The sequence below is a fragment of the Sarcophilus harrisii genome, chromosome 5 (assembly GCF_902635505.1).
Source record: "Sarcophilus harrisii chromosome 5, mSarHar1.11, whole genome shotgun sequence".
Taxonomy (NCBI): Eukaryota; Metazoa; Chordata; class Mammalia; order Dasyuromorphia; family Dasyuridae; genus Sarcophilus; species Sarcophilus harrisii.
In genome coordinates, this window is record NC_045430.1 from 90,556,672 (window position 1) to 90,568,834 (window position 12,163).

At 51.3% G+C, this 12,163-nt stretch overlaps 1 protein-coding gene across 2 annotated transcripts in view; it reads right to left on the minus strand.

Annotated features, from left to right (window-relative positions):
• Window positions 1-3,752: 3,752 nt before the first annotated feature.
• Window positions 3,753-12,163, minus strand: part of NR4A1 (nuclear receptor subfamily 4 group A member 1) — a 27,959-nt gene continuing 19,548 nt past the window's right edge. For both annotated transcript variants that reach the window (XM_031937842.1, XM_031937841.1), the window contains 6 exons: window positions 8,924-9,801; window positions 7,695-7,824; window positions 6,979-7,130; window positions 6,648-6,850; window positions 6,152-6,330; window positions 3,753-4,670 (listed from right to left, as the gene is read on the minus strand). In XM_031937842.1, the coding sequence (XP_031793702.1) occupies window positions 4,411-4,670; window positions 6,152-6,330; window positions 6,648-6,850; window positions 6,979-7,130; window positions 7,695-7,824; window positions 8,924-9,799 (1,800 nt within the window). In that variant the 5' untranslated portion in view covers window positions 9,800-9,801 and the 3' untranslated portion in view covers window positions 3,753-4,410. The remainder of the gene's footprint in view (window positions 4,671-6,151; window positions 6,331-6,647; window positions 6,851-6,978; window positions 7,131-7,694; window positions 7,825-8,923; window positions 9,802-12,163) is intronic.

A 12,163-nucleotide genomic window follows, 5' to 3' on the forward strand; every position in this document is an offset into this window, starting at 1 on the left:
CGAGGGTCTGGAGTACTCTCAACTTTTCCTGTTCTTCTTCCTGAAACTCTTGACTAGAATCAGGGGGGGTGCGATCTGGTTTGTGGACTCACAAACCTTCCCCAGGCCCTGGGATCCCCGATGGGCACTTCTTCCTTCAGAAGTAGGCAGTCAGCACCTCTACCTTCTTGACACAGTCCTGGACACTGTTTTCTGCTAACGCAGCATGTCTCCCAGGGCCCTACCTACACTGACCCCAGCCCAAATGCCATCTCCTCACCCCCAACAGCTCAGCTTAATTTATGGTCTTAGGAGGGCGTTGGGCCTGGCAGTGCCAGCAGCCAGCAGCTGACCTTGCAGCAGAGAACTTATCTCTTATTCCCTCCAAACACATTCCCACACATTCTCTCTGTCTCTGTCTCTCTCTCTTTTCTCTCTCTGTCTCTCCCTCCCTCTTTCTCTCTGTCTCCCTCTCTATCTCTCTCTCTGCTTTGCTGTGTGTGTGTGTCAGTCTCCCTCTGTCATCTGTCTTTCTCCCTCTGATTCCCTCTCCCCTCTCTCATATTCTCTGTCTCTGTCTCTGTGTGTGTGTGTGTGTGTCTTCTCTTCTCTTCTCTCTCTCTGTGTTTCTCTGTCTCTCTCTTATACACACACACACACACACACACACACACACACACACATAGTCTGTCTCTGATTCTCTGTGTGTCTCTGTCTTTCTCCATGTCATGTCTCTCTTTGACTCTGTTTCTTTATAGCTTGCTTATTCCCTTCTCTTCCCTTTCTGTCTCTCTCTCTTACTGTCTCTTTCTCTGTGTCTGTCATCTCTCTCTCCAATGATCTCTTCTTTTCTGTCTCTGTCTCCCTCTCCCTTTTTCTCTTTTTCTCTCCCTCCTTCCCTTCCTTTCCCCCCACCTCCCTCCCTCTTCCCCCCTCTCTCCCTCTCTCTCTTTTTCTCCCCCCTCCTCACACACACACACACACACAGACACACACCAGGAAAACCAGATTTCAAATACAACCTCAGACATTACTAGCTGTGTAACCCTGGACAAAACACTTAATCTCTATCTACCTTAGTTTCCTCCACTGTACTAGAACCTCCTTCATAGAATATTTGCAAAGTGTTTGGCACATGGTGGATGCTTAATAAATGCTTATTTCCTTCTCTTTCCCTCTTTGTGTCTAAAGGTCAAAATTTTTAATCTCCAGTGTTCCTTTGAGCTCTCAGTTCTATGGCCCTCAGCATATGTACGATGATACTCATTTTATAGGTGAAAAACTGAGGCTCGGCAAGGGGCATTAATTTGCCCTAGAGCATAAAGGGGGTAAGAGGTAGATCTGGGACTTGAACTCAGACCCTTTAATTGCAGACCCGGAAGCCCTTTCCCGTGCATCATCCTTGCACCATATAGTCTCTCATTCATCGCCAATCATCTGGGAAGTACCTCCTACAATTAGGTCCATAGACTGACAGAGTCAAAAGGGGAAACTACCCTAGTCTAAGCTTCCAGTATATGCAGAGTATGGACAAGATGACTCCCCATTAGCTGGGCGGGAGCGTCCTGGCAGCAGGCGGGCTCTGTCAGTTCTGCAGGCGCTTGTTAACCCTGAGCACTGCACTGAGCCACAACCTGAGAAGGAAGTCGGGATTCTGAGAGGAAAGCGAGTCCTAAACAATGAAACGCCTTAAAAAGGGAAGTAACAAGAGGGGTACACGCAGTGCTAGCCCGTGCTCCCATCCCTCAGGTTGGGCCCAGCTCCCTCGGGAGGAGGAGGACTCCCCTGTGGCCACCCCCCTCCTCAGGACTCTCCCCCAGGCTCAGGAGCCAGCCCGGGATCCCCGGCCTCACAGGCAGCCCCAAGGTCCCGTCCCAGCCTTGCCCACCCCATCCCCTCCTGTTATTGCCCCGGGGCCCATGCCACACCCTGCTTGGCACCTCCTGGGCAGAGCAGCTCTGGGCAGGCTGCCCGGCGTGGGTGGGAGCGGGCCCAGAGCTTTAGGGGGAACAAATGGGGGGGGCTAGTGGGGGTGGGTTTCCTGGGTCTCTGGGACCAGTGGAGACAAACAGCCACCATTGAAGGCTTGGAAAATCCCGCCTGGGATTCCGATCTCTCCCCACGTCACCGGCCCTTTGACTATTGTCCCTGTAGGAAACAGGCCGATGGGGACAGAACAGCTATTGTGTGGAGGGCCCCACCACTCAATGCCCTGTTGTTCCCCCTCCCAGGCCAGGATGGAGCCTCCAAGGCCCGTTCTTCCAGTTGCTGAGTGGAAAAGAAAGGAAAAGGCCCTGGGGGATGTTGGGGCCTTGAAATGGGAAGAGGGAACAGAGGGCAGGGCTGGGAGAACCACTTGCTCCCAGAGAAGGGAACAGCTAGGAATCAGGCAGGCCGTCCAGCTCCCCCAGCTTTCTACCCTCTTCCTGCCTAATTTAGGCCGAGGTTCACGATGCTTGAAAGTCTCCAAGTGCTGAAGATGGTAATGGCTCACACAACCACAGGCTATAAAACATCTCACAATCCCTGCTTAATGTGTTATCCCTATCCCAGAGAGGGAAAGTGCCCACTTTCACAGAGCAGCTTCAGAATCGGACCCGGGGTCTCTCAATCGCAAAATTAGCACGTTTCCCCCGGTTTTCTCATTCTCCTGAGGATCTTCTTCCTGCAGTTCTTCAGAGACATTGGGAAGACCTCCCTCCTGATCCCAAGGCAGGAGAGGAGTGGTTTCCATTTTTAAGAGTGGAAGACAAGTTCCGGGTCCGAATGGTACTCAATGACCGTAGCACTTACTATCTCTGTGTGGGCAAGTCGCTTCCCTCAACTACAGCTTCATTTCCTTCTCTGTGAAAAGCTCTACCAAGCAATGGCCAGCAGGAAAAGGGACGACAAGAACTCTGAAGCCGACTGTGGAAGCTTGGGTGAGAGTTCCCCTTGGACCTTAGCAGTAAAAGCACCGGCATTTCTCACTGACTGACGCGGTTCAGGAGCCACCACTCCACCTCTTCTATTCTAGGGTTTTTTCACCACCCCAGACCTTTCTCTACCAGAGAATCTGAAGGAAAATGGAGAGTTATCTTTTCCATCAAAGTCAACTGTAGTTTTCTCCTCTACTTAAATTGGGAGGTGTAGAGCCCAACTTTAAGAAACTGTGGTTTGTAATCCCATAATTCAATATGGGGGTGGAAAATTTTTTTTAATCAGTGAATGTTTGATTTGTAAAGCTGTCTTCTTACATACCCAAAATTACATAATTTCTTGAGCAAAAAAAGGGTCTCAAGTGGAACAAGTTGAAGAAGCCTTAGTCTAGAATGTGAATGGGTTGGTATTGTGTTCCTAATCAATTCTTACTTGCAGTGTCATTTTGGTTAAATCACCACCTCTCAGGGCCAAGATTCTTCTCCAAGCCCGCTCTGATAGGGCTCACTCTCTTGGAACTGTTCTCACCAGTGGGCCAGGGACTCAGAATAGCTTTTCCTTCTCTTCTCTCCCTTCCCAGTGCCCTGCTTCATGTCTTGTAGAAGAAGATAACCTTTCCTTCTCTTCCCTGCCTTCCCAGTTCATTGCTTTGTATTTTGCAGTACCAACAGCCCTAGATAGATTTTTCTCACTCAGAGGGTCGAGTTCAGCCCCTGGACCCACATCACAGAGTTCACATGAGGACCAAAGAACTTGTATAAAGCACTTTGTAGACCATACTCAGATATTAACTATGTTGTTATTGCAACTAAATTTTTTTTTTGAGGGTGGGGGAAGGGCAGGCAAAGTCTCAATTTCAGCTACAAGTCTATTTTTTTATTCAATATATTAAATATATTAATCAGAAAAGTCACATACTATAAATCCAGAAAAATACACAAATATAAACGTCAGAATCTGTCCTATGTCTTTTTTTTCCTAGAGTGACAGACAATTTATGTACAGGGAGGGGGGAAGGCAGGGAGAGTAGAGGGGGTACAGGAGGGCTTACTCAGAGTCTGGATTTAAACTGTTATGTTCCCTCCATCTCATCCCTCTGCAAATTCTGCTCGATCCAATCAATTCCTCCCATCCCTCCTTGTCCAGGCCTCTCTCTCCCTTATGTACAACAGCAGCTTTTTGCCTATTTACAACGTGCTCATTAAAAAGATTTATTATACAAAAAAATTAAAGCAAGAGGCTATGGCCAGTTTTTTTTCTTTTTCTTTTTTTGGGAAGGGGTTGGGGAGGGAGGAAAGCTGGAGGGAAAAGCCTTCCCCCAACTCAACATCTCCCGTTAAGGCTTAGAGAGAGACACTTCTCCCCCCTCCCCTGGAGTGACCTGTAGTACACCCCAGCCCAAGGCAAAGAGGGGGGTTAAAGGGGTTGGGAGGGAATATTTTGAGGAGAGTGTTGGAGCTATAGCCTGAAGGCACGTGGGGTGCGTGGGGGAAGAGGGGAAAAGGGGAAGTTTCAGAAGGGCAGAGTATCCATGAAGATCTTGTCCACAATGGCAGGGGGTGGCACCAGGTCCTCCAGTTTGAGGTAGAAGATTCGCTGCAGACCTTGGGTACACAGGGTCCGGAGTTCAGGCAGCTTTCCCAGGAGGCGAGACAGGCAGCTGGGGGACTGGGGCTCCCCAGATGTGGATGATGACACGTGTTCCTTCAGACAGCCTGCGATTTGGTTCTGCAGCTCTTCCACCTTCCGAGGCTCCTGCAGCCCGTGGCGGTCTGTAGGGCAGAGAGAAGGGCAACTGAGCTACCTAGCCAGGCCATGATGGATATTCTACTTTATCCAACTTGGGATCTAGGACTCCTAGGTCCCAGGAGTTGTTTCTGTACCTCCTTTGAACAGGGCTTCTTAAACCTTTTCCAGTCGCAACTCCTTTTTGGCTGAGAAATTTTTATGTGATTCCAGGTATATAAAATAGATATACAAATCAAACAGCTACTGATAACAAACCATAATTTCACAACCCCCCATATTGTTATGAGACCCCATGTAGAGCCACAAGCCACACTTTAAGAAGCTGAGCTTTAGAATTTGTACTGTTGACCAATATGAAGTGTTCATACATATTATTAATATCAAATTGCTTGCCTTTCAAAGGAAGAGAAAATTTGGGATTCAAAAACTTTTTAAAGAATGTTAAATGTTTTTTACATGTAACTGAGAAATATTTAATAAATAGTAGCTGTGTGATCCTGCACAAGTCAATTAACCTTGTATGCCTCAGTTTCCTCATTTATAAAAGGAGCTAGAAAAGGAAATGGCAAACCATTTCAGTATCTTTGCCAAGAAAACCCCAATTTTTCTGTTAAAGAGTTAGACATGACTGAAAATGACTAAACAACAACATATTAAAAAAAAAAAAGAGAGAGAGACTGCCTTGTTGAGTCTCCGAGTACAGACCCTGCACAGCTGCTTTTATATACACAGCCTCGGCAAACTGGCTTCCCTCTGGGACTCCCTCCAACCCATAACCAACATCTCATCACAACCTCCTTCCCCTCATACTTAATCTGCTCTCAGCTTCTGTGTCCTACTCAATGGTCTCAACACATACCCAGCTCTATTGTAACCTGCAACACCTCCCAGGGCAGCCAGAACAAGATTAAAATTAAAATATAATTGGAAACCAACAAAAATTTTAAAAACATAATAGAACATAGCTGCTCTTAACTTGTAGTTTTCTAGGCGGCTATATGAGGGGTAGTCCGACAGTGCAGTGGATAGAGCACCAGACCCGAGTTCAAATCTAGCTTCAAACACTTACTGTGTCATCCTAGGCAAGTCACTTAACCCCAATCGCCTTGTTAAAAAACAACAAAACAAAACAAACAAAAAACCTAAAACTAAGTGGCTGTGTGGTTGTCTGGGATTCGTGTCCACTTTTATTTGAGTTTCACACTGCTGCTTTACCTCTTCCAAGAAGTTCTCCCTGACTACCTGCAGCCATCCCACCCTCCCTTTGCCTTGTATTGTTATTTGTCAGTCCAGGCAGACAGGTCCTGCCCCTGATCCCCAAGCCTGATCCCAAGCTCCCTAAGGCAGGGAAGAGACTGGTCCCTGGCTGGGTGCTTGGTTACAAAGTCTGGGGCCCAGTGACAGTGTCCAGTGCATCAGTGACACCGAGAGCCTGGCTCTAGGGAGAGGAAAACCAGTCATCTCCCACCTTCAGGCAGATATGCTCTCTCGGCACCCCACTTACCAGTGATGATGACAAGGGCAGCAAGGCAGGAGAAGGCCGGGACGTCAATGACCATGCTGTGCAGGGACCGGGAGAAGGCCAAGATACTGTCGATCCAGTCCCCAAAGCCCCGGAGGCACTGCAGCCGATGCAGCACCAGCCCTGTGCAAAAGATCAGCTTCCCTTCTCCGGGCTTGGACCTGCATGTGGCGGTTGGGGGGAGGAGAATGTGAGGACTCTGTGGTTGGCAATGAGGGTCCCCTTCCCTCCATACAGATCCACAAAAGGGAATGGGGGAAAGGAACAGGGGCAAACGCCTTCTATCTCTGGGGGCTAGGCTAGACGGGGGAAAGGGGATTAGGACACAGGGGAGAGAGAGAACAAGGAAGTAGCCCTGACGGAAAAGGGGAAAAGGGGAAGCCAGCCAATGCAAACACAGACAGTGCTTCCTGATGAGAGCTGCAGCTGAGGGCTTTGGGTTCTGGGGGACCGAGGGGAGTACTTGAAGCAGGACTACCTATAGGCCAGGCGGAGGATGAAGAGTTCCAAGAAGGCAGACTCCAACAGCAGGTCCTGATCAGCCGGGGGGAGGTCCAAAAAGCCCGGGATTTTCTCTGCCCACTTCCGAATCACATCCATGGAGCCAGACAGCAGATCATAAAACTGTTGCACATCTCCAGGGTCCTCCTTCCCAAACTGGGGCAGTGCTAACTCCTGGAACTGAGGGGGAATCAGCATCTTTAGAGAAAGAGTGAGCTCTGACACTCCCCAGGGGGCTCTCCTTCCCCCGAGGGCGTCACACTTGTGGAAGAAGGGCCAGGGAGGCTGCTGGGACCCCACTGACTCACCTTGGAGTAGTCCAATTTGGCAGTGCTGGGCACAGAATCGATGTGTGCTCGTACGAGGGAGGTGAGGAGGTTCACGGGAGAAGAGTCTGGAGTCTGCTTGGGTTTGGAGGGGAGGCGACCTCGGCGTCCTTTCAAACTGTCTGTTCGGACCACTAGAGAGATCAGGTCAGAAATAAGCAAACAGGGCCTGAGCAGGTTGGGGGAGTAATGGGGAGCTACAAGCCTTCTCACCCAGGCTGGATCCAACCTGAAGTGAGGGCAATGACCCCAAGAAGAGTTTTATTAGGTCCATAAGCTGAGAACAAATTCCCTTGGAAAGAGGTATCAGTGACCTTATGACAAGGATCCTGGACACTCTTTCAGAGTCGAATGAAACCTATGGTCCTTCTGAGTCATACTTTTAAATGCATAAAACAGAATAAAAAAAAAAAAAAACCAAATATATTGGAAAACAATTATCAAAAAAAAATTTTTTTTGGATCCTTGAAAAGAGCTCCTATGTGAGAAGAAAACATGCAAAGGCGTCTGTCTGGAGAAGCCCCCCTCAGTCTCCCAATCCCCAGGAATCATTCCCCCATCTTTCTTTCTTCTACCTGGCCCCACCCCACTGCTGTCCACCTTGACCTTGACCCTCTACTTCCTTCAGATCCAAGCACCTCTTTCTCAGTCAGACAAGGCCCAACCCAGGCCTCCTCGGCCCGGGGCCCACCACCCACCTTCCTTCACCATGCCCACAGCCAGACACTTCTGGAAACGGCAGAACTGGCACCGGTTTCGACGCCTCTTGTCCACGGGACAGTCCTTGTTGGCCAGGCACACGTACTTGGCGTTTTTCTGCACCGTTCGCTGCGGGAGGGAGGGGGCAGAGGAGGAACAAGCTGTCAAGCCTCAGAGTTGGAGGAGGGAAGAAACTGGATGGGAGGGGGTGCCTTCCAAGATCCTGCCGCTGCCGGGACAAAAGCGGCTTCTGTTCACGGCTATTTTTCTAACATTTGGGGCGGCTGGGGAAATGGGGAGGAGTAGGAGAGGAGGGTCTTGGGGGGAATGGGGAGGTTTCAGATTTCACCAAGAAGCCAGCCCAAGGACACGAAGAAGGGGGGAGGAGGGCTCCCCAGATCCTGCACCTGTACTTTTCAATCTGTCCGTTTCTGCCAGTCCTTCCCCCTGAGGAATACATGAGGACTGGGGAGGGGCAGGAGCAAGGGAAGCAGGAGAGGGAATGGGGCACAAACCCAGCACTGGGACAAGAAAACAGTCTGTTCCAGAGTCCTATTCCCCACCACCCTCCCAGACCTCTTCCCAGCTCCTTTCATCCCCTGCCAGGAACATGACTGCCCAGGGCTTCTGCTCTCCCCCATCCCCCATCTTGGGAGTTTAGGGTGGGGGGTACTGCAGAGTAGAGAATTCAGAACCAGACATCCTGGAGTCTTATATCCCTTCCCCACTCCAGAACTCAGGAGCTCCGTCTCAGTCCCCTGCACGGAGGGGTCCTGGGGGACTGCATAACCCTTCCAGGGTCCCAGAATCTAGCCCTACTTCTTCACCCAAAGGAATTCTTAGGCTCAGAGGATTTGAGAATAAAGCAGGAACTTTCAAGAACATCTAGCCCAAGCCCCTCCTTTTACAGATGAGGAAACTGAGAGAACCAGAGAAGGGAAGGGATTTTCCCATTATTATACTGGTATAAATCCCCAGAAGCACAGCTGGGACTTAAGCCAAACACAGCACCCTTTCGGCGGACATCACGACCCTTTTCCATGAAGAAGAAAACAAAAGGTGTGAGGGGGGAGGGCTGGCAGTGCCCCTCAGAGAAGACCCTAAGTGTTCTTAATCTTAGTCTCCTGCCGCCACCTGCCATCTGCCATGGCCATGGCCAAGGAGGAGAGTCAGGTGTAAGAAGGAGGGACGAGAGGACAGAGCGAACCCAGCAGCAAACTGAAGTTACCTTGAAGAAGCCTTTGCAGCCCTCGCAGGTTCGAACACCATAGTGCTGACACGAGGCATTGTCCCCACAGACGGCACATCGACCTTCTGTCCCCCCAGGGACTCCAGCCCGAGCCTTGGCTGGTGACAAGGGCCCATCCAAGTGGGGAGAGCCAGGTGCCAGGGCAGAAAAGACGGCCTGTCCATAGCCTTCACCCTCCCTGAGCCGGTGAGTAGGCTGGGGTGGGAGCAGCTTCAGGGGGCTTGGGGACAGGGTCGGGCTTGGGGCGGCAGGGGGACTGAAGGAAAAGAAGGCAGGAGGCTGAGGGCGACCCTTGGGCAGTTGCTCTGTCCATGCACGAAGACTGTCATAAGTCTGACCAGGGGAGAAAGGGCCAAAGGAGCTCCCATCCCAGGGGGAGAGCTGTGGGGGCTGGAAACCAGGGGTGGATGGGGAGGGGGCAGAGCAGGGACTGCCATAGTAGTCTGAACCACTGGAGGAGAGCGTCTCATCCAGCTGATTGCTGAAAGAGCCAGGGTAGCAGCCGTAGATTTGAAAGTCCTCAAACTTGAATGAAGAGGAGGCTGGGGAGGTGGCTGACGATGATGATGTGGAAGAAGAGGAGGAGGATGTGGAAGAGGAGGAGGAAGAGGAGGAGGAGGCAGGTTGGGTAGTCCCTGGTAGCTGGTAGAGGAAAGTGTCAAACTCGCCCGTGTAGCTATCCATGAAGGTGCTGAAGCTGGGCAGGGCAGTGGGAGCTGTGGGAGGCACTTCCGGGCCAGCCAGGTCCATGGTGATCTTGGTGAAGCCAGATTGGATCAAGGGGTCAATGGCAAAATGGTCGCGAGGTCCTGGACTCTGAGTTGATGTCCCATACTGGGCTGGAAGACAGGGCATCTCTGTAGCAGGGAAAAGAGAAAGGGGAAGAGATCCTCATTTCCTATGTGCCCTCAGGTCCAGCTTCCTGAGGAGAAAGAAACTGGGATATTTACTGCCCATAACTCCTGGATCCCTTTGGTCTTACAGACTGACTTCTAGAGTTGGAGAGATGAGCTCTGTATAAATACCCCCATGCAGCCAGGGCAAGAATGAGTGTATCAAGGGATTGGGGGGGGCAGGGGGGGTGTAGGTTAGAAACCCCCAGCCCATACCCTAGTCTGATTGAAAAGTGACAGAGCCCTAAAGAACAGTCCCAAATAAAACCCTTTTCTGTTGAAGGAAAGGGAATGCAATAAAGGAGGGAATCATTTTAGGGGCTGAAGGCCTTCACCCAACAATGATTCCTTCCCTTTTTCCTGAAAGACCTCTCCCCAACCTATATAGAGAGTGTACAAAACCCTTCACATTCACTCCAGGACCCAGAGCAACAACTAAACCCCCTCAATGTTGGGTTCCCCCAAGAGACAGGTCATCCTCAAGTCCCAGGCCCAGGTCCAGCCTCAGGAGAGAGCAAGCTGATCAGGTAACACCCCAGCTCAAAGACCTTTAAAGGTCGAAGGCGTGCTGGAGGAGAGCTCACTCAGACAGGAAAGCCGAGTAGAGGAAGACAGGAGTCTATGGGATCCCAAGAAGAGACAGTTCTTGGGAGGGATTCCAAGGCTGCCTCCAAAGACATTTTTCCTTGTTATTTTTTTTCAGTGTCATTTCCAAAGCCAGTAGGGTGCTCAGGTACCCTGGAGGGGAGGAGGGGAGACAAGGAAGAAGACTCTGGGTCTTGGCCAATGAGCTCATCATGTTTCACTCTAAATCAGTGTCTAGCCCAGGAATCCCACAGGAGAGGGGATGGGCAAAATCCCATTTTATCTTTCCTCCACCAGAAACTCAGAAAGCCCCTAAGGGACAGCAGGAAGAACTCCAGAAGTTTTAAAGCCTACAAATGATGGATGATTGGGATTGGGGAGTAACAGAGGCCTGAACAAAATAGGAGGAAAGCTGAGGTTCAAAATCTCCTGCTATCCTACCAACCTCCTCTGTGACCTTGGTTGTCAATGTACTACCCACCCCTCTGGGCTCCATTTTCCTCATCTGTAAAATTCGGTGGGGGCTGTTTAAATGTTCTTCACTGGGGAGATGAGGAAGTGGGGTACAACTGTGCAGGAAAGAACATGACCCGAGCAATTCAGGGACACAGGGCTCCCTAGCCTCAAGCAGAGAAATATCTTCAGATGCCCTTGTGCCAGTAGGGGCGGGGATGCCAACCCCCCCAACAGCCAGCACTTGCCAAGGGAACAAGGAGCCCTCCTGCTCCGCCCTGTCCATTATCTTGGTGGGCACACAGCACAAAGGGTAGGATTAATGGGGTGGGAGCAGGAGGAGTTGGGAGTGGCCCTGCCCCTGCCTGAAGTCATTCACACAATCCAAGGACAACAAGCCCCTTAGAAATCTCTGCCAGGTCCCTTCTGGATGCTACTGAAGTTTTAAGTAGCATGGGGGGAAGGGGGGAAAGAAGGAAGGTGGTTCAAGCAAAGGCGATGGGTTGCATCCCCCCCTCCCAAAATGAGGTTGGAGGACTGTGTGTCCCCCTGTTGCAAAGTGAGGCTGGGAGGGACAGGGTTTTATTCTCCCTTCTCCCCCACCACAAAAGTAAGCTCGAAGGGAGTCTATAAGGAAAGGTGGGAGAGAAGATAGGGGGAGTTGCATGTGAGAGAGGAAGCAGAGACCACTCAAAGCTCCACATCCTGATCAATAATCAACCCTTCTAACCAGTGCCTCCAAAATGTCCCCCCCCCCCAATCATTGTTGCAGTTTTCTAATTGCATCAGGAATCAATCACTTAATAAAATGAGACACTCTCGTTGACAGCTGGTGCCCACCCCGCCCCCAAACGCCGCACTCACGGCTCCCCCCAGACAGGATACACACATCAAAAACTGGTGGGGGGAGGGGGGAGAGGAGAGGAGGGGCAGGGGCGGAGGAAGGGGAAGGCCAGAGAATCCGGCTTAAGGCAGGTGTTGGCAACAGGGCGGGCTGCACCTGTTCCTGAAAACCAGCCCCAAGCTGCACCCCACCTGCGGGATCCAGCCTCCTGCAGGAGGGAGGGGAGAGGGAAATGAGGGCTACCTGGGGGAGGAGCGCCCGCCGGCATCGCTTCGGCCGCCGGGTCTGGGTGGCTTAGGCTGAATCCCGCTCTCCGCAGCAAGTCTAAGTGCGGGGCGCACCCTTGGGGGGGGGGGGCTGTCCTGCCCTCCCAGGCACGCCCCTCCCGGGCTCTCAGAGGAAGCGCACACGGACTCTTGCCTCCCCCCACAAGCCCCCGGCCGT